The sequence below is a fragment of the Plectropomus leopardus genome, chromosome 2 (assembly GCF_026936395.1).
Source record: "Plectropomus leopardus strain MGB_pleo_1.0 chromosome 2, ASM2693639v1, whole genome shotgun sequence".
Taxonomy (NCBI): domain Eukaryota; kingdom Metazoa; phylum Chordata; class Actinopteri; order Perciformes; family Serranidae; genus Plectropomus; species Plectropomus leopardus.
In genome coordinates, this window is record NC_142177.1 from 19,668,593 (window position 1) to 19,689,746 (window position 21,154).

Sequence of the window (21,154 nt, forward strand, 5' to 3'; positions counted from 1 at the left end):
TATATATATATATATATATATATATATATATATATATATATAAATAGGCTACAGTATAAATGTTAATCTCAACATAATCAAGATAACGCTAAGGTGCAAATAGGCTATAAAAACTGCCCCATAGTACGGTTTAAAATATAATATAATATATAATATAAAATATAGGCTAAAAAAACATGGGGAAAATATGACACAAACAGTTAATCGTGACAAATGGTATTTTAAGCATTTTCTTATGGTTGCTATCAAATCTATCTTTCTATCTTTCTATCTGTCTATCTATCTATCTATCTATCTATCTATCTATCTATCTATCTATCTATCTATCTATCTATCTAATTTAGTAAAATATCTATTTCGTAACAACTGAGTTTATTAGTCCAACTTTAAGGCCGCTAAACTGCAGCTTTAGATGATTATTATGTTAAGATACGCTAAATGTTTTGTTTATTTTTATTTTTATCAGGCAACAATGTAAAGAAGTGAAAATCCTTATTTACACGGAGACAATGATTTCTTTCAATCAGTATTAAGAGGAAATCCACCGTACAGTCTGAAGAAAGCGGAACATACCGGAGGGACGGAGTGTGGCAGCATTAGAGCTCATCAGCATGATAATGTGAAAATACACATGCTTTGAGTGTGAGCCCTTTTGATCTGGCGTGGCGATAAAACCTTATCGGCGGCGAACATCCACTTCCATTTTAGGATTTGACATTAATGCAATCCGCCCTTCTTCTTCTTCTCCTCTTTTTTTTTTTACTGCTCTTTTCTCACACGAGCGCAGGCGAAAGAGAGAGGTCACAGCCCGATTCAGCTCTGAGAATCTCATTATAGAAGTGCCTTTGAAAGGAAGTGGTTTTACCTCATAATAAAGATAAAAATGAAATGTCACTATGGTATACTGGTATAAGTAATATAGACGTTTATTAGGCTATTAGGATTAATCTTAATTAAAACCTAATTAATTATGTGATTGTTTATCATTATTTATTACTATTATCATCATTAATATTGTTATTTAAATTAGTATTATTATGGTGTTTTTATTTTTCTTTAAAAAAATTAAAAATAATTTTTGCTGTTGTTTTTAACACTCCCTCACGTCAAATAATAATTTCCTGCACTAAGAGCTCCTTACACTGTCGTGTGTGTGTGTGTGTGTGTGTGTGTGTGTGTGTGTGTGTGTGTGTGTGTGTGTGTGTGTGTGTGTGTGTGTGTGTGTGTGTGTGTGTGTGTTTGTGTGCGTGCGTGTGCGTGTCCGTGCATGCGTGTGTGTGTGTTTAGTCGCTCCCCCAGATTGAAAGAGAAATCCAATGCTGCTAGGATCCTTGGGTCCCACTGATTATAACCCATCCCGGGGTAATTTTTCATCGGTGCTGGCTAATCTTTGTTCTTTGTGAAGATAATAAATAGCCTAATCGTTATCAGCGAGCTGCTGGAGGTGTCGGGGAGAATGGGGGCTGATCGGCCTGGGAAATAGGCTCCAAAGTGCCGCGGAATAAATGGCATTTCTTATCTCTCTCTCCCAGATTATCGCCGCCTTTTCAAACTCGCACAACAAATACATCTAATGCAGGGAATGCATCATTTACTGGAGCAGATCTGTGTAAATGATAGATAGATAGATTAGAGGAAGGGGCCTGCACGGTGTGGGGGGGTGGGGGGGCTATTATTTACAAGTTTAATGTTGTGCATGTGCGAAGTCTTTATTCGGCGTATTTAGACAGCATAAATACAGCTCGCTTTTCCATTATTTTTTTTAGGTTATCAGTGGGAGCCATCTGAGGTTCCGGTTCTTTGTGGTAGGCCTATCTTATTTCTTTCATGTTGGATTTGACTGGATAAGAGTTAAACAGACGCAGCCGCTTCCACGCAGGGAGAAAAATATATTTGAATAATGTTTTCATGTGTTGGGAATTTTTGCAAATACCAAATGCGAGAAAGCGGTATTAAACCACGGGTAAAGCGGTCTGGTTACAAACAGGCTTGTTAGATTTACTTGATATTTGAAACTCATAGGCCAGGAGTGTGGGATTGATTTTATTTTCATTTTATGTTTTTATCATGATCTAAATCTTACAGGACTTTATGTGGCTGTTCCTGAAGCATTGTGTTCCTCCTAGTGAAAACAGTGAAGATGATTTGATTAGGCCAGTTTTAACCAAAGTGTCTTTAAAACTCTATCTCCTATTTATCCATAAACCAAATTTAAATGAAGGAAATTGAAAAACTCTTTTTTTTTTCAATTTCTGATTTGTCTTTAATTAAGACCCAGAATCATAAATTAAAAATCAAACACACTTTATGAATAAGATGAACATGATTATAAAAAAAATCCCAACACAACAATTTTTCCAAACCAAAAAGCTGTTCTGCACACAAAGATTTAAGAAATCAGTGTCCTGTAAGGCACAAAGAATGAAGAGAAACCTCATTGTAGTGTTAAAGCATTGTGCCTGAGTGTGTGGGGAGTGACCAGTTATGACAGAAAAGGTATTTTTCCATTATATACAAACTGGATGCTTAATAACTTGGCAGCTGCAGCAGCCCTGGGTGCTGCTGATGGTCTCCAGGGTAACGCAGATAACAGCGCAGTCATTTTCCATATCTTACAGTCTATTATATTCAAGGATTAGTTCTCCTTCCCGAAAAGGTCAAACATAAAGTCAAGCCAGCCAGGAGTGCTGCTCCTCCTCCTCCTCCTCCTTCACCCCATAGTGACAGAGCATTTCCCGTTTTTTCATACTATCTAGTTAAACCAGTGTGATGACCTTTGCTGACATGCTTTGATAGATGCAAACCTCCCACAGTAGACAACAAACCTCCCTGGATTTTCTTTTAATATTGTAGGGACTCGTGTTTGTGGTGAACAGTGATTTTGGTTAACCATCACTGTGTGCTATAATTATATTTTCTGTTACACTTGTGACTTATCCATTTAAAATAATCCTTTCTTCACCTCTTTTGTTAACTGTGACCCAAACATTGCTTTCTCTTGACTCAAGACAAAAACAGAGATTTGATTATATAGTGCATGATCAATGGGATGTGTAATCCTTAACTACTGTTTGAATGATAAGAGTATTTCTGTACGGGGTAGCAGCCTGATAGTCCAGAGGCCATATCCACAAAACATAGAGTAACTCCTATAACTGACAGATTTTGGAGAAAGTCCTAAAAATACAGGGTGTGTCAGTCCTAATTTTAAGACTCCTACTTGTGCCTAGAGTCATTCACAAAATATTTTAGTAAAAGCCACTCCAGAGTATGAGAGACGTTCAGGCAGTCCAGAGGACTCCTAAGACCTCACAGTCAGTAATGTGCTGCAGGTAATGTGTTTGATTGTCAGTGTTTCAGAAATATACATCAAAATGAAAATTTAAAAGAATGTTTAGGTAAGACAAAAGTTTACCATCCTGAGGGAAAATGCTGTGCAGTAGCTGCAATACAAAAAAGTGCAAACACGGAGTGCAAATGCAAAAAGTGAAAACCCTATAAATAAGGTGCAAATACAGTGCAAATTCATAATATATACAATCAAATCGCCTCACTAACAAATCAAAACAATCCAAAACACCAGAGACGGCGGTTTGCACAAGTCTGAACAACCTGGACACTGAGAAAACTGAAGAAACTTGAAGAAACTTGAAGTATGCCTTTGATCATTATTCCTACAACTGCAAATTTGCTCTTCAGATTCATATTTGTCTGACTATTCATTGCACATTCAAAATAGTTACCAAATTTAAAAAAAAATAACACTGATTTATGGCCATTGGTGGATTTCCTAAAGAGTAAATGTATAGAGCCTATAGAAAACATATGGAGTTTTGATAATTCTATTTTATTTATTTTAACCCAATTATTAAAAAAAAATCTAAATCTAATCTAAGTAACTCCTTTTTAGCTTGATCATTTTGTTGAATTTTATTTATTTTACATTTTGTTTAAAATATGTATTTTTTATTTTATTGGTAATTCATTTGAATCTTTCATAAAAATTTGATTTTTGATTCATTTGATTTAATTTAATATTTAATTTAACATTCACTGACAAACTTGTCAACCAGTTACTGTACTGGTGGTGGTATTATAAGTAAATTAATTTCAAAGGATGATCTCATCCAGGGGAGGCAGTATTGAGACAGAACAGAGCAGGTCAAAACTAACAGAAATCTGAGGTGGTGTTAAACAACTGAATTTACTCGAGTTGTGTACTTAATTGTACTGTACTACAATTTTGAGGTACTTACACTTAACTTGAGTATTGACATTTTCTGCTACTTCATACTTTCACTCCACAACAATTCAGAGGCAAATATTGTACTTCTTACTACATTAATTTGAGAACTCACTAGTTACTTTGCAGATTTAGATTTATACAAAGTATACTTAAGAAACACACTTAGATAAGATAACACTTTATAGATAGGTGGAGGGGAAATACACATCAAAATATTAAGTAATTTTAAATCAGCCCCACCTTCATCAGCTGCAACGTCAAAGGGATGTACACATTCATACATCTATAATCATTATCAGATAATATAATATACACTGTTTTGGAATGGACCATTCTGAATAATAAGTATTTTAGCTTTTTATTTTTATGCAGATATTTTTTCCTACCACAGTATTTTTACTCAACCTGAATTTTTGCTTTATTTGGAGTTCAGTCTGAAAGAGAGATCAGTCCACTATCTCAGTGTTTAAAATGTCATGTTTACTCTTGAGGATGAGATGGCCATGATAAGTTTCATCCTAAAACTGTATACTCCACCTGTCCTTTTCACGATTCCACATTATGAAAGATTAAATTATACAGTGTTTTAATTTTTTCTACAAGGTAAACTGGATTGTTTGCATACAGTATACTCTCCTGTAACAGCTGGTTTACACTCATCTCTCTGAGACTTTACAGTCTCTCCACTGTCTTGTGAATGTCCCTACTTGATCTCACTGTGTGCAGTCTTGAGAAGAATCTGTACAAAGTCATTAGAGGTCAGAGGTTCACTACTTCACTTCCTGCCCCGAGAGCAGCAGGAAGTGAAAGTTTACAACACCTTGTCACTAACAACCTGTCAATCAAACTCACTTTCACTGGAGCTGTTCAGGGAGTTGTAGAATTCAAAACACTGCTTTTTTTTCTTAACCTGTGAGTGTTCATCAATTTCAGACATTGTGCCTTTATTTTGTCTCTACGTGAGTCCGCCTCCTGTGGGAGTGTGCGTCTGTGTGTTTGCGCTGGTGAGCAAGTGTGCATGTACAAATGTGTTTAATAGGGACTGCAAAGGCAGTTACTAATCACGAAATCTGTGCTAACTGGCCAGAGAACTCTAAAAGCTGCACATGGTCACCAATTCATTGAGTATATGCTGAGATATTGAGATAAAAGAGATATCAGAAAGCTTTGGTGTGCTGTTGGCACAAGATATAAAGTCAGGAGTTGATCAAAGTCGATAAGTATTTTCAGACCAGTGGATCTTTTTTACAGTTTATAAAACTGTCCCATTTATTGTGTCTGCACTGCAAGCACTAGGAGCAATTGTATTTCTTAGAACGCCATTTTGAGGGACTATTTTAGCTCCTACCTCAGAGTGGGTACTCTCCCAGTACAAGAGGAACCGTTAGTGACATAAGTGTATGGTGATTGGACGAACACATACAGCGCCTGCAACCACCATTTTTTAAAAACCTGTTAGCTATGTAAACAACAGACAACACAAAACAGAAACTTTGACTCAAAACAGAAAAATTTGACGAAAACACATAAATTGTGAAGAGACCTGGATACAGTGTTGGAGGAAGGATCCCTTTCAGTCCTATTAAAGTTGCTCAGTGGTGCATTATCCAGATGATCAGTGCCGCGTCTGCATCACAGGCCCCAGCAAGCACACGAGCAACCTCCACCAGCTGAGTCGGCCACCTCTGTTTTAGTGCTCTGTTAACTTAAATGTGGATAAAATGATTTAATCCTGCAGCTCTTTTAGATTAAACAAATCGGACCAAATGCATTAAATCTTGATAGTGAAATAAGTTATTTTTTGGGGGGTTTTGCACAAAAAAAAAAAAAAAAATGTATCCACTGAAATCTTTCGAGACCCATGGCATCATGTGACAAGCTTGGGAGGACTAATTACAATGTTTGGCCACCACGAAAATTGACTTCAAAGCCTGGAGCACTTCCTGGGAGCCTGAGCTTTACTGAGCATATATGCAATGGGGAAATACAACATGAATTTAACCCATCTAAGTGAAACAGAAGAATCTTTGATAGTCAGCTTATGCTCATTGCTGGTGTGAATAAAAACAAAAAAAGCCCTTTAAGATTTATAGTTCCTGGGGAAATTATCTAGTGGGCAGTTCCTTTCAGAGAGTTCCCAGAATGGTTTGGTCTGAAACTGTCCGATTTATCCTCTGGGAACCATGACTGTGCTAGAATTACAATAGTTGTTTACATATTTCAGTCGGGATAAAAATGGTGGACCAGCTGACTAATTGATGTTGTCATCCATAAAGTCATGGTTCTAGCATGGAGCTGTCTTCACATTTTTTTTCAGTCACTATTTCAACCATGTTTAACAGAGTAAACTGGATAACAGTGATGGTCTTCACCTCCAGCAAGAGCTAAAGGAAAATGTCCACACCTGAACTGACAAAGACTTAACTGCAGTATGAAAGCGCGATGAAAGAGCGTCTGTGTGCTTTATATTTTGTAGGGGTGGAGTTTCTCTCTCTGTGTGTGTTTGTGTGTGTGTGTGTGTGTGTGTGTGTGTGTGTGTGTGTAGGTGTGCATCTCTTTACTCATTCTGTGTTTGATCCTCAGTGATTGCGAGTCTATAAATCCCTTGACTTTCCTCCTCCTGTGAAGAAATGTCTGCTGCTTTGCTTAAGCTGATTCTCCAGAGCTAACCTGTCCTGCCTGTCACACACACACGCACGCACGCACGCACGCACGCACGCACGCACACACACACACACACACACACACACACACACACACACACACACACACACACAAACAGAGCGAATGAACAGGATCTGATCCATTTCTTCCACCGCTCTGTGTTACTCTATCTCTCGCTCAGTTCAAGTCATGAGATTGCAGTTACAAGATTTGTGTGTGTGTGCAAGTGTGTGCACTGGGGAAGGAGTGAAGTACAGTATGAAGGATGTGGTAAAGCAGTCTAATGGTCAGCCGTGTTTCTCTTCTTCTCTCTGTCGCTTTCTCTGTTGCACCTGCAGAGTTGTGGCAGGGTGACAAAACACACACACACACACACACACTCACACATACACACACACACACACACACGCACAGAGTTCATATTTCATAATTTCTGACAGACAGTGTGTGTGTTTGTTGGTTTATTAATTGTCAAATGCTTTTCCTGGTATTTCGTGTGGATTATGATGAGCTGCTTCTGACCTGGTGGTTTCCTTTCATGTGTGTTTGTGTCAGTCGGCATTATCAGATTAGATAATCCTTTGATTTCAGAAATAGAGTCTTGCCTGATCAGCATTCTCAATCTCGTCACCTTTCCTCTCGCTGCAGTATTTCTCCTTCTCCCCTCTGCATCACAGTGACAGTTTGGTGGATTATAATGGAAACAGTCAGCATCAGAGACTCTGATACAAACAAGAGCTAAAGAGTTGGAAACACAAGACTAAAATATCACCACTTTACATTATATTGTAAAATTTGCAAAAAGATGCCAGTGTGGATGAAAAGGTGTTGCACCAGGAAGTGCTGAAACCGTTGATATTTAATTGGGTTCTCTTTGCTCCAGAGAAACATTTCATAAAGTGATAAAAAAAAAAATGTTATCTTGAGTCTTCAGACCTTGACAACATTTTAAGGCTTCACTATAAACAGTTATAAGAAAGAATGTGTGATAAACCAGGTACAGTTGTAGAATAAAGACACTGGATAATGATAATATATGTTACCTGCACTTTCAGACATTCTGGTTTTCAACGTTCACAGTCGTGGTTAAGGGCTGACAATACACTGCAGAAATCTCAACAGTTTATTTCTACAGAATTTCATCAGTACAGCGTCAAAACATTGATCATTCAAGTCCACCTTTGTCTCTTGTCACAAAGTGTGTGACAGCGGTCATTTATAACGACGTGGGGGAAATAAGTGTATCAGCATCATGCAGACAACAAGCAGATGCTGAACATGTTGAGTTTCATTTACATTAATATTTTAGTCCACTGAAATGTTACTCAGAGTTTCAAAATTTCACACACAGCACAGCCCTTGGTGTCTCTTCCCCTCCCTGAAAAAAACCCCTTTTTCACTTTCTTGTGCAGATCTAGAAATGACAATAGATGGAGTGAGGCCTGCCACATTGCACCCTCTGTGTCCTCCCCTCCCTCCTCTCCCCTCCTCCCCCCAGCTCCTCACCACATCAGGATACACTTGTTCTGGTGAATTCCGGTTTCAAACGGAACGCTGCTTTGCTCTGGTTGTCTGCAGGACCAGTATTAAAAGCAGGCACATACTGTCTCTCGGTGGCCCTGTGGTCAGGGAGGGGGAGTCTCCAACGGCCTGTTGTACTCACACACCTTTGAAACTTCACCCGCTCCTGCTTCCTCCCCCTGAGCCTTCCTCCCCTCCTCATCCTTGACAGCCCACGTGCTCATGCTTATCATTACATGAGCAGATTATAGAATGAAAAGTTCCTTCAACTGCAGGCCACAGATCCTCACCTCCTCCCACCTCCTTTGTGCCGTCACATCACTTTTTTTTCCTGCGCCGGTGTTAAATCTGTATGGAGAATAACCCTTATTTTCCATGTTGAAACTATATTGAGAAGTTTAAAAAAGTTTTTAAATCTCTTCTCACTGTACTTTTTTTTGACCTTTGACCTCCAACCCTAATTGCAGTGCCCCTAGTGTTAAAAAAGGTGTCATACAGATGTTTTCCAGTTTGAACTGAGCCTTAAATCCCCTTAAAAACTCTATTTAAACATATTGTAAGTCAAAGCTGTATTTTTTTCAGCAGTGATTCTGGTTCACTCATTTGATACATCAAAACCACTGACATAAAGTCACATTTTATCTGAAAAATATGGCTTTAATATGACATAATTTACCGTTTCATCAAGCAGTTTTCACATGAACATGACAAAGTTTTCGTCTTTAACTGTTTATTTTCATACAAAGCACAATATCTATTGTTATGTAGCTTATATACGCAGATTGTTTCTGCCTCTTTGTGTTTGTGACAGAGTTGCAGTTTCTGATTTTTAAGTGCCAGAGTGATGGAGGGAGAATCATTTCCCAGATCTGCTCTTTGTTAAGCAACATTGCCACCTGGTGTTAGACAGAGACACACTTGTATAGTCTCACTCTAAAAGAAGTCAAGATGAGAGATGATGGGCTTTAAGCAGTTTATCTGTGAAAGCTGGATATATATAAAATGCATGACCATCTTTTTGGTCAGCCTTTGGTCTTTGCAGGTCCTCTCTGTGACTGAATTAAATCTGAGAAAAGACTGGAAGTTGTATTTTTATTAAAGTGAAATGGCAAAGTGTGTTGTGAAGTCTGCCTTCACACACACAATATTGTCACTTTTTACCCAGACTGCAGCTGATTACAAGGATTACTAGATGATCAGTTAAGATGATCATTATGGATTGATGGATTTTAACTGGTTATAAACAAAATGTGATAAAAACAAACACCAAAACCAAAACTAAAACAAAATGTATTGCAGTGGCCTTTTTTGGATTTGACTTTTGTTTATATTATCTCTTAAATCTCTGTGACCATCATGACTATTCAAATTAGCTTGTGCATCACATAATAATCCCAGATAAGTCTTCTTGTGAATATCTGCCTCTAAAAGTGTAGAGAGCGCTCTATAAGGGCCAGTAATGTGGCATAGAGATGAGTTAGACGTCTGTTATTAATCTGATTCCTTCTCATGGCACACGGTAATGAATGACACAAGTCACAGGGGAACTTCCCTCAGAGCAGAGCAGTGTTTCTCAGAGGGATGTGCTGGCTAACCGCTGCCCAGGCTGGGCTTCCGGCCCTGGGGCAGCAGAGCCTGCCGGTACCCCTCACACCCTGTAGCACCACCACTATCACCCGGCTCCAGACACTGTGCCAGGATACTGTGGTGACACCACCCACACTGCCTCTGTTCCTCCCTTGTCAACAAGACTGATGGATGCAGAGAGGAGAAAAGAAGAGACACATTGATAGTAAATGAGACAACAGCTCCGAGTATGGAGAATTACATTTATTTATTTATTTTTGGGGAGACTAATATAGAATGAGGGATAAAATATGAAAACAAGACTAGGGTAAAACCTAGTATATGGCTGAACCATGTACAGTGGTTCCTTGGTTTTATATTAAATTAAGAGACAGGCTGAAAATAAGGCAAGGTGCCTGTGGCCCCGGGCCCCAAATCACTACATCTGCCCCTAGTAATAATAATGATAATAATAATAAATAATAATGTGAGCTCAGCGACATGGAGTAATGCACTGTGGTGTTTCAAAATAATTCCATCCAAAGTCTGACTAAAACTGAAACTAAAACAAAGTAGTCTGTAGAAGTCTAAAGAAATCACTTTCCAACCCTGAATATTTGGCTGTTGGTTTATACAGACACTTTGGTGCTTTGAGGAGAAGCTCTGCTCTGTTTGTCCGTCTCTCTCTCTAACCACGTTGCACTGTCGGACGATCAGCTGTTTGATGTGCAATGATGAAACGCTGCTCAAATAATCAGCTGGATTCTACAGTCAAAGTCGTTCACTGCATTACATGATTGTTCAACACTTCAGCTGTCACAATGTTTTGGCTTGAGATTTGCTTTGGTGTCATGAGAGTATGAGACTGACGGTGAAAGCATTTGTCACATGCCTGGATTGTGAGAGTTGGCAACCCTAAAATATATGTTAAAATGCAGAACAATAAACTTAAACACAGTCACATAGCAGAGGGGAGCTGCTTTCTCTAGAGCTGATCATTAACACATCCTCCCTCTGCAGCTCCGGTCGGACCAGGGGATGAATGTCCCTGTGTGACCGGTGGAGGCTGTGCTGCCTGCAGCCGCTATCAGAGCCAAACTCCATTGATGCCAATAGTTTGTGAATCGTCCCACTGCCGCTGATTAACAAATGGAGAATTCTGTCTTTGCAGCAGTATCCAGTCCAACACTGTTACATGTAATATTCCCTTCAGTTTCAATCAGTTTCTGATTTTCTTCTTCTCTTCAAAATGGCAGCAGCACCCGTTCAGACACTGTGACACCTGTCAGTTAATAACATTTAAATAAATGTAGGTTTGTGTGTTACAGAAACAGCTGTTCCTCAAACAAACTGCTGAGGTGATCCTCTCACTCTTCTCCGTCCAAAACTGACAAAACAACCGCAGGTGTCTTTGTTAGCTGTCCATTTTGCCATTTTTGTTATCCTGCTTTCAGAGAATGAGGAATAATGTGACACTAATATGGATGTCTCTGTCAGCTTGTCCACTGTTTCCGAACCTATTTAATTTGAAAGAACAGCAGCCAATAGGAAAACAGCTGCGGCACAATGGTGCAAACTCTATCACTCACTCACTCACTCATTCACAGAAAACCAGAAGCCAAACAGAAGATGAAGATGGGTTGAAAGTGAAGGTACAACAGATTTATTTTAACATAAATTGTTTTTATTTGTATTGAGCTGCATTTTAAAGGGTTTATCATGATGTATAAGTTCTTAAAGATAGACATTTTATTTAGACCAACAGGATGATTTGCTCATTTTAAAGTGACCCGCGTCAAATGTTAATAGTTACCTTGAGCTAAAATAAAGCTTTTTTCTCACTCACCAATGTGTTCAGGAGCCACCAGGGGGAGCAACATGGAGCCTTTTTAAACCTTTTCAACCACTAATACAAGGCATGCACACACACACACACACACACACACACACATACACACACACAAATCAAATGAGAAAGCTGATATGTATAATGGCCTATATGGTTGATTGATCTTGATTACTTATGATTAACTGTCTGCTGTGTGTTTTTGCATCTGTGTGTATGTGCTTTTGTGTGTTTGTGCAAGTATATGTGTAAGGGAGACAAAAGGGGGAAAGGAGCTTGTTGCTGCTTGACAATAATTAAGGCAGCATGATCAACCCTCTTAAATGAAAGCTATTTTATTTCCATTGTGCACTTGTTTTAATGAAGTCAAGCGCATCGTGCACCTCCTTATCTGCTGAGAGAACCACCAGCCCTTTTTACACAGAGATCGCATTATAGGCCTGCTAAGAAGTCCCTTCAGCCCCTTTTACACTGCCTGTTCATGGCGGGAAGATTGCGGCCTGATGCTTCTTTGCTTTTCTGGATGAAAGTTACAGTCTCGGAACCTTTAAGGCGGCAACCGAATTAGTAACAGTGCTGAATCGACCAATAATGAGTTATGCATGCAACCCACCGGAGGAGATTTAAAAAGCAAGACGACCCTGTTCCCCCATTCCACTACTGTACCTTTTATACAGATCAGCAAGGCAAAATAATGGTCTGATTGGTAAAAGGGGCTACTAAGTGTCCTGTATTTGTGTTATGTGTGTGTGTGTGCATATAAACAGTGTGTGTGAAATACCGTGGCTGGTCTGGAGTCTGCCTGCAGTGAGTCTGTGTGTTTAGATCAGAGTGCGCTGAGCCCCCTCACTGGTTAATAATAGACACCCTGCTTGTTGGAGGGACTGACAGCTCATCGTGAACACTGCTAAAATAGGTGCAGTTATCTACACACACAGTGAGACACACACACTCACCTCCACACACACAGACAAGCATCACACGTGCACGTCACACACTAACTCTAAACTCCCAGAAAAGCCTTTGTGAAGCTAAGCCAGGGAGAGAGCCGCCCGCCTGACGCCAACTCCGAAAAGCAGGTGAGGCTGAGAGTGTGTTTCTGTGTGTGTTTGACTTGATAGTGGTGGGCAGAGGGTGGTTTTGTGGTACTATGACAGGAAGGTCAGCATCAGTTTGTCGGGCTTCAACCTGGGAAAGTATGAGCAAGGTAAGGTGAGAAAACTGGCTTGTCCAAAACTGGGTTTCTCTCTGTTTACTGTCAAACCATGAGCTTTGGGTTTGTTTCTATAGTAATACAGACAGTCCCTAAATGCTCTGTCACAGCGACACCTTGATAAAGTCTGAGGTGCTGTCTCACCCAACTGTTAGAGCCTCCATTTTTCCTCATTACAACATCTGACCTAAAACATGGTTGAGCTGTTGCAGAGAATATTGTAATGTATCATGGAGCTTCAGCAGATAGAGGCACATACAGTTTCTAGTGATCATCCATGTATTCTTTTATGAACCGTTTGTTTTGAGTTTCTTCTTCATCGTGTTGAATGCGAATGTGTGGCACTGCAATAAAATCACTCTTTAGATGTAAAAACAATGAGTGTGTGTAGACATTTACTTCAACAGGCATTCCAGTGGTTAATTAAAGTACCAACTAATGTTTTGTTTAATGTACAATAAAGATTTTGGAAATTTATTACAATAACAACTTCTACAAGCAGTATTTCCAATATCTATTTATTTGTATCACTGTTATGGAATAATGCTTTAAATGTAGTAGAGAAGTACGGTGGCTGAGACTTCAAACAAACTGCAACTAAAATGCTTTGTAGATTCAAAAAAACAAAAGCACATTAACGGAAAAGCCACAACAGAAGTGAGAGTCAGCAGACGTTAACAATAAAACTTGCCTGTTTGAGAAGTAATTGAAATGTTGTTTGCCAGCTAACTATGATTACTATCGCAATGTGATTATCACAAATAAGTTATGTTCAGTATCATTTTTCAGGTTTATGTACTATGCCATCTAACTGTAGGCCATTATGAAGCTAGCTACGCAGTATGCAGTATGTAATTTAGCGAACGTCAGTCAAACGTATGAATTAAATTTTCCTACAAAAAGTAATGCACTAAATCAGAGCATAATCCATGTAATCATGAGCTTCTTATTCATGCATAGCCCATGTATTTTGGAAGGCTGCGATCACTTGACCAATGTGCTGACGGCAGTAAAGTAGGTGGTGATCCCGAGCAGCCCAATAAGGAGGCAGATGTGAAGGAGTGAATTTTAATCATCACCATGTTTCTTTTGCCTAAATCTAACCGTCGTAACTTTACGTCAATTACATACTTTTATGGTAAGGATGTAACTGCATTTGTGGGGCACTAATTCGTAAGATATCATACAAACTGTTGTAAGAGTATACGTTGTATGGAAACATTGTGATGTCAAGGCTGATTTATGGTAGGTCGACTGCTCAATCCTTTTGAGAAGTGTCACTCAACAGAAATTTAAGAGTTGTATATCATTTTCAGTTTCTGGCTTTAGAATTTGTATTTTCTGTCAATGTGCTTAAATGTTTTTTGAAATTGCAAAGTGTTTTAAATATGTAGTCCTTTCAAAACATCTTGGCCAATGTAGAGAAATCCCCAAAGAATATAGTAATGTTGAGTGTAGCCTCAAATAGTTAGTGAATATAGAGACATTAATTTTTGCATATTTCTTTCTTTGATCTATTAGCTGCCATCTGCATGTAACTGATGTGACATGAAAGCTGCTCTAAGTGTAGTTATGTCCACACAGTGACTAAACAAACAAAACTTGGGTTTACGTGATTATCCGCGACAGTTGTCAACATCTTTAGGATGTTCCAACAAAGTTCTTGGGTCTTGTCTTCATCTCCACCCTCTTGAAGGAGTAGCGTTCTCCAGTTCGTCCGTCTGTCAGGATGTACCATGTCCCCCAGTAGATGCCGTTGGTCACCCCACTGTAGCGTCCACGGTAATACCGTCCATTCAGGTTAGCGGCCAGGCAGGCATCGAACCACCAGCCTGCACCATAGTAGTGACCACAGTTTCCAGCTGCGTAACGGTCGTTGTCTCTGTCTGCCGTGCTGAAGGATCTGCCATCATGGTTGTAACGTTTGCTGTAGCTCAATGAGTTGCCTGCATCACCAGAGTACTCCCGAGCTGTTAAACGATACCTGGAAGAAAGAGAAACAGCAAATGACACATTTATCAGGGTTGTGCGTGTTTACCAAGTGGATAAAACACAAACACAACCAGGCATGCACTGAAAAGTCATGTAATTTCTTAAACAAAAGACCCAAATTCCATTTTAGTCGACAGATGCAAAAAGCTAAGAAGCTTGCTATCATTTTACCTCGGCCAGGGATGTTATGTTTTTGGTACAGTTGGTGTGTTTTTCTGTAGGTTCACACAAAAACTACGTGCCCGATTTTCATGAAACTCAATTTTGGAGTGGATCCAAATTACAGAGTGGATATTTTCAATTTGAGTTAACAAAGCATAGGGCATTTGCGCCTCAGTAGCTTTGGTGGCCTCCCCAATGTCCCTCTAGTTACTACATGAATGCAGCAGATAAGCTTCAGGGTAGAGGAGTGTCTTATTAGTCAAAAATGATTTTCCAGTTGTTGGTCTACTCTAGTTTAAAGCCATTGAAAACATTTTTTCAATCCAGTTTCTTGATTTAAGGGAAGGGGTCCTGCATAATCCAAGTATTTTCCGCCATAGCTTTATTTCATGACCAGTTTGTTTTGGTGGGGTTCAGCGGTAAAATTGTGATTGTACGTACTTCCCATGAACCAGTGACAGTTGAGCAACATTTGAATCAAAACATAATGGCAGTTTAAGTGTTGTTGGCTTGTTTTCCCAGCATTGTCCATCAAACAGAACCTGTGCCTGACACAGCTCTTTTGACGTCTTGATCTTGTGCCTTGTTGTACCAGTTGTCTTGGCCTTTCCTGATCCTTGACAAAACTTGGACTATTGAGAACTGGTCAAGTTATTTCCAATTGCTGACTTGGGATCAGTTGTACAAGTGTTACCAACTTTTCTCAGCCTTTTCATCGCTTATTTCGCAAGAATGATGGCTCTAAGATAAGCATTTGCTGCCACAATCTGCTGACAGTAACATCACTGATAGAAAGATACTCGCTAGCTACATCAGCTACATGAAATGACAAAATGTCCACCATTAATTCTACTGCAATTAAATTTGGTGTCACCAAACATAATTTGAGAGCAGTTTATTCAAAGAAGCACCATACCAATTGTAAATTTTGCAGCATAACAGATAGATAAGTCTTGTTTAGAAAGATTAATTCTGTCCATCTGATAACTCCTTATTCACTATTTTTGCATTGGAAAGAAAATATGGCCTATTTTGATCTTGAATTGGACTTGATTTGCTCTGGACTTGGTCTTGCCTTGGTCTCAAATGTCTTACTTTTTACTCAGACTTGCCTGGACCTGGTCTTGGACTTGACTTGGACCTGACTAAGTTGGTCTTAACTACATTCCTGCAATCAAGCCCAAGCAAACTACAAGCACATGATCTCAGTGAAGCAGAGTGCTTTAAGACAGGTATCCACCTATCAAGCTATTGCAGAAAGTGTGTGTGTGTGTGTGTTTGTGTGTGTGCCACTGCGGTGCATTTCACCTCTGTGCCTCTGAGGCAACTTTGAAGTTGTTGTAGGTAGCTTGTCGTTTCTGCTGGTGCCAGTCCTCCAGCTCAATGCGGAGTTGGTGTTGGCCAGTGGAGGTGAGGGCGTGCAGCGCTGCGTTCCCCAGCCAGTGCTCTCCCTGCGGACCACCAAAGCCCTCCTGGTATTCCTGCCATGTCCTGTTGAAGTCCAGTGAGCCGTCCCGTCGATTCTGGATCACTGTCCACCCACCGCCTGCCGTCTCCATGTCACATTTAGCCTGAACCAAAACAAAGACTTTGATATTATAACGCTGAGATTTTAGTGATCCACAGATAGCATACACATCTCTAAAAGCAGAGAAGTGTGGTGAGGGTCTGTCTGTGTGTTTTACGAGTGTGGTGCATTTGAAATACCTCCAATGCTGGCCCGTGCAGGTCAGGCTGGATGGTGTAGATTCCATTCTCTTTGATCCCGAGCCTGTAAATCTCTGCACAGTCCTGAGGATGTAACCTTTCCAACGGGGCTACTGAGAACCACACACACTTTTATTCAACCAATACTTCCGCAACATCTGTATCATGTGGTCACACCTGATGCCCTCACCTGTAGGTGAATGTTGTGTGATGCTTTTTAGGAAAAGCAGCAGGTCTCTTTCCCCCTCTCTTCCCACAGCTGCACTCTCTGTCAACCATGAGAAAGATTAGGTCATCAGTGAGACTTAGGGGTTAAAAACTGAAGCTTTGTCTTAATATGCAACATAGAGGGATTTAGTTTGTATGATGTCTCTTAAATCTTCACATCGTGAGCCATATACTGTAGTATGTGTGTCTGTGTGTGCATGTACATAGAGTTTTTCTCATCCCTCTCAGTGCAGTTAAATTCCTATGCACTCACCTATGACCGACACTTAACAGGCCTCATTGAGGTTCTGTTTACTATGTGTGGGGGAGTGACTGTGCTGGCATTTCTGTGTGTGTGTGTGTGTGTGTGTGTGTGTTGCAGAGGTGGGGGATATAAATGTGTACTACTCACCCAGTCGTTTGGCCATCGCCCCAAGGGCCTGGCTGTGACAGTGGAGGTCACACTCTGTCAGCACAGCTGCCATTAGTGCCAAGATGGTCCCTAGGGAGTTGTTCTCCTGGCCCCCGTGACTCCAAGGGCCCCCTGTTTCCTGGAGAGAGCGCATGCAGCGCTGCAGCTGAACGAGACGCTCCTTGACACCTCCAGTCTGCAAAGACAGTGCTCACAGGTACTTCTTCATAAGACACTGCCAAACCCTCTTTATTCATCACAGAAATTTCATACCCATATATGCTGTTTAGTGAAATAATGCTGTAAAAAAATGAAGCTGTGCATGTGCATAATCTTGTATCTTTCACTTTGGAAAATGATGCTTCAAAGTCTAATCCACACTCAAAATTTACAGTTCAGTTGTCTTTGTGTCACACTCAATCTGTCTCTCACACTTACATCAGACATTGTTGTCACGTCCCTCACACACACACCTGTTGCAGCATGAGCTCAGCACAACCATATGATGAGGACATTTTTAAAACAGACCTAATTTTATCCCTTCTTTGATTGCTGACTGTCAGTGCTCCATGGCTGTTAGGTGGTGCCAAGTTTAGTGTGCCGACTGTCCCGTGAGAAAGGACCTGCTGACCTGTGCCTGATAGTACACTGCTCGTTGTCCCTGACACTGGTGCCGCTCTGCTTCAGCTCTTTCAGTGTTTCTGAACCACCTCATTGTTACATGGCTGACAAATATCTGATTAAAAGTAGCATTATCTGGCCTTTCTTGGAATAACACTTAAAGATTTATTAGAAACAATGAGTCTCATTTAAGCATAGCACATGCTTCCCACTACACTGTAAGGGATGTCGCTCACCTTCTGCTGAACCTGGGGGAAATCATGCCTGGGCTCCACCCTCCGAGGAGCATCTGAGATGGCTGGAAGTGAAACCCCCATCCTGCAGGCTGCTGTCCCAGTTTGACCCTCACAGGCTCCGGTACCCATTCCTGCTCCTGTCCCAGGCTGGATGGGAGCAGCCACCAGACTGTCCCTGCAGGGAGGGTTTTTGCAGGCCGGAGATGCATGCGAGGACAGCAGTGCTCCCACATACAGCGACAACAGAGGAAGCAAACTGAGAGAACTGAGTGGAATCATGGGAAAGTGCAGAAATGCAGGCTTGTCTTGACCTTTGTATTAAACTCTTGAGCAGTGGTCCACCTTCTCCTCCAGAGGAAAAACCTTCTTTCTCCGAGCTGTAAGTTGTTGATTCTCAGAAAAACTATCACTTCACTTTTGCTATATCTCAACTGCCTCTTCAAGTGGAAAATAATCGCTGACTTGCCCTTTTTTGTTTTAGATTTTTCTATTATTTTCTACCCTTTGAGCTTCTTTCATGGTCTTCTTCCTCTTCTTTTTTTCTCAGTTCATCTCACTGACGGTCCTCCTCTTTCTCCTGGTCTCTGTCTGTTAGTGAGGTTGCTTTGGCTCAGATTCCTAGATAACTGCGGCACTCTTTGCTGTCTGACACGGACTAATGCACCCACCCCCTGATGCGTGCGCACACACACACACACACACACACACACACACACACACACACACACGCTGTCCATCTCCTTAACTCATCTCATTCTCTCTCTCTTAGACTCTCACACAGCCACACGTTTGCATACAGACAGACAGACAGACACACACACACACACACACACACGCAGGGTAACAAACCATCTCTCACAGATTAATGGATCTTTTATAATGCTGTGGATGAGCTCTTCGCCTGCCTTTGCAATTATTCCTGTCTCACATGCTGTATGTTCATGCTAGAGTCACTATCCTTTTGAGAACCCCATACCCATTCTGAACAGACTTTAACCTCCTCTCGCCCATCAATGTGCATACGCGGCAATGTTTGCAGAGATGAAAATGCAGCAGATGCTTTAAGTATGTGGCTCCTTTCCTGCTGTGCACCATTTTCTCACTCACGTCCTTTTGTGTGGCAGTGTTTGTGTGTTTACAAACGCGAGTTCCAAAGAGGCCATAAAGACTTGACATTCAATAGGACCGAGAGGACAGGAATTCCTCTATAAACACCAGTCATCAGGATTCTGCAGAGGCACACTCCCACTAACAAGGAGCACAAACACACACATGTAGTCACATTTGCACATGAACACAGAGCAGGATGAAATCAAGATTAGATCCTTGGAAAAATAATGTGAAGCTGTTGCTCTGATGAACCAATGACAGCTCTCTGAACTTTAAAAAGAATTAAGGTGTGATTTTAAATGAAGACTCAAGAGAAAGTCAGAATCCTAATTTTATGTTACTAAATTCACACACTTTTCTCTCTGTAAATAATTAGCCTGTTTAAAAATTATTTTAGATCAATAATCAATGTAACACTGGGAGTATAGTAAACGATAAGATCTTTACAGATGCTACAGTTTGGAAATTTCTCCAATTTCTTTTTAAAAATGATTTTGCATTCATTTATTGATTAGCAACAGAAGAAAGAAGTGTAAAGGAGCCAGAGTTAGCTTATATAACTTTATTTCATCTGTTGTCTCTAGCCAGATGTTATAAAGGTACCCTCAAAACAAAATAAAGTGGCATTTCTATTGAAGTCAATACATACAATATAATACACCACATTCACCAACGAACAATGCCACAGTAAGACCAATGGAAAAACCATATGTGACTATTGTGAGCTAATCATGGTCCGTTACATTCAAAGATATAGTAACTTAAGGTCAAGCATTTTGTTATTAGGCTATAGCTCAAATTAATTTTGTGTATGTGTTGCTAAGAGAATAAATTTGTGATTGTGACTGACAGATGTGCAGCATTTGCAATGCAAACATTTCACATGTTATAAATACAGTTCTGCTGTTGAAAATATTGTGTTTTTGTCTGTTACCAGAAATCACATTTCCCTACCTAGTTATGACTTTGCAGTGCATCGTGATTTGATATTATTATATCAGTATCTCATAGTCCTCCAGGATATAGAATCAATTTCAGCTGGCAGCTAGCTAGCAATTTTCAGTTTAATGCTCTATCAATTTAATGTTTTTGTAATGTGTTATTGTATCCCAAAATGTTTTGTCATATTTTAAAGGGATAAATGAAACTGTGTTTAATTGGGTGAACAGACAAGCCTTTCATCACATCTGTCAGAAATGCATTTTTAAGATATAACATGACTGACACATACAGCAGCAGGAAGACATTTTCTCTCATGGACTAACAGTCTGCAGACAGGCTGTAAAGGCTGACCTGCATCCCCATCTTTGCATGTATCTCCAACACTGTCTGCAGTCAATACCACAGAGTGCTGTGTCGCTCTACAGAGGTTCCAAAACATGAATGTGGACTAATGTCCAGGACCATCAATTCACTTGGTTCATTCATTCAAAGTGAATTGACACTGTCCTCTAGTGGTGGATCATCACAGCTTTCCATCACATGAAGATAAAAAAGTAGCACTCATGAGGGGAGAAGTTAAAGTACTGTAAGAGCGACCTCTCAGAGCAATGAATTCATATGCACACACGTATCCTATGATGATCATGTTAAACTGTCAAAAGCTCCATAAAAGTTACTAAATGATCCATGAGACTGTTTCCAAGGGCGA

The 21,154-nt window shown here is 40.2% G+C and overlaps 1 protein-coding gene across 2 annotated transcripts; it reads right to left on the reverse strand.

The window, feature by feature from the left end:
- Nucleotides 1-11,696: 11,696 nt before the first annotated feature.
- LOC121951066 (fibrinogen-like protein 1) lies at nt 11,697-19,022 on the reverse strand. 2 transcript variants are annotated; one of them, XM_042497267.2, is made up of 6 exons: nt 18,394-19,022; nt 17,537-17,732; nt 17,108-17,185; nt 16,918-17,027; nt 16,519-16,781; nt 11,697-15,040 (listed from the first exon to the last, which is right to left on the reverse strand). In XM_042497267.2, exons 1-6 carry the CDS (start codon nt 18,670-18,672, stop codon nt 14,698-14,700), a joined length of 1,269 nt encoding a protein of 422 aa, XP_042353201.2. In that variant the 5' UTR covers nt 18,673-19,022; the 3' UTR covers nt 11,697-14,697. The 2 variants fall into 2 exon arrangements, with proteins under 2 accessions (XP_042353201.2, XP_042353192.2); XM_042497258.2 differs by having other exon boundaries at nt 16,918-17,030; nt 18,394-18,703.
- Nucleotides 19,023-21,154: the final 2,132 nt, after the last annotated feature.

Coding starts and splice junctions, on each gene's coding strand:
- LOC121951066 (XM_042497258.2), bottom strand. CDS start 18,672: ATGATTCCACTCAGTTCTCTCAGTTTGCTTCCTCTGTTGTCGCTGTAT. Junction 17,186..17,536: donor GGCGATGGCCAAACGACTGG/GTGAGTAGTACA, acceptor CATGGTTGACAG/AGAGTGCAGCTGTGGGAAGA. Junction 16,782..16,917: donor TGCACGGGCCAGCATTGGAG/GTATTTCAAATG, acceptor GTTTTGGTTCAG/GCTAAATGTGACATGGAGAC.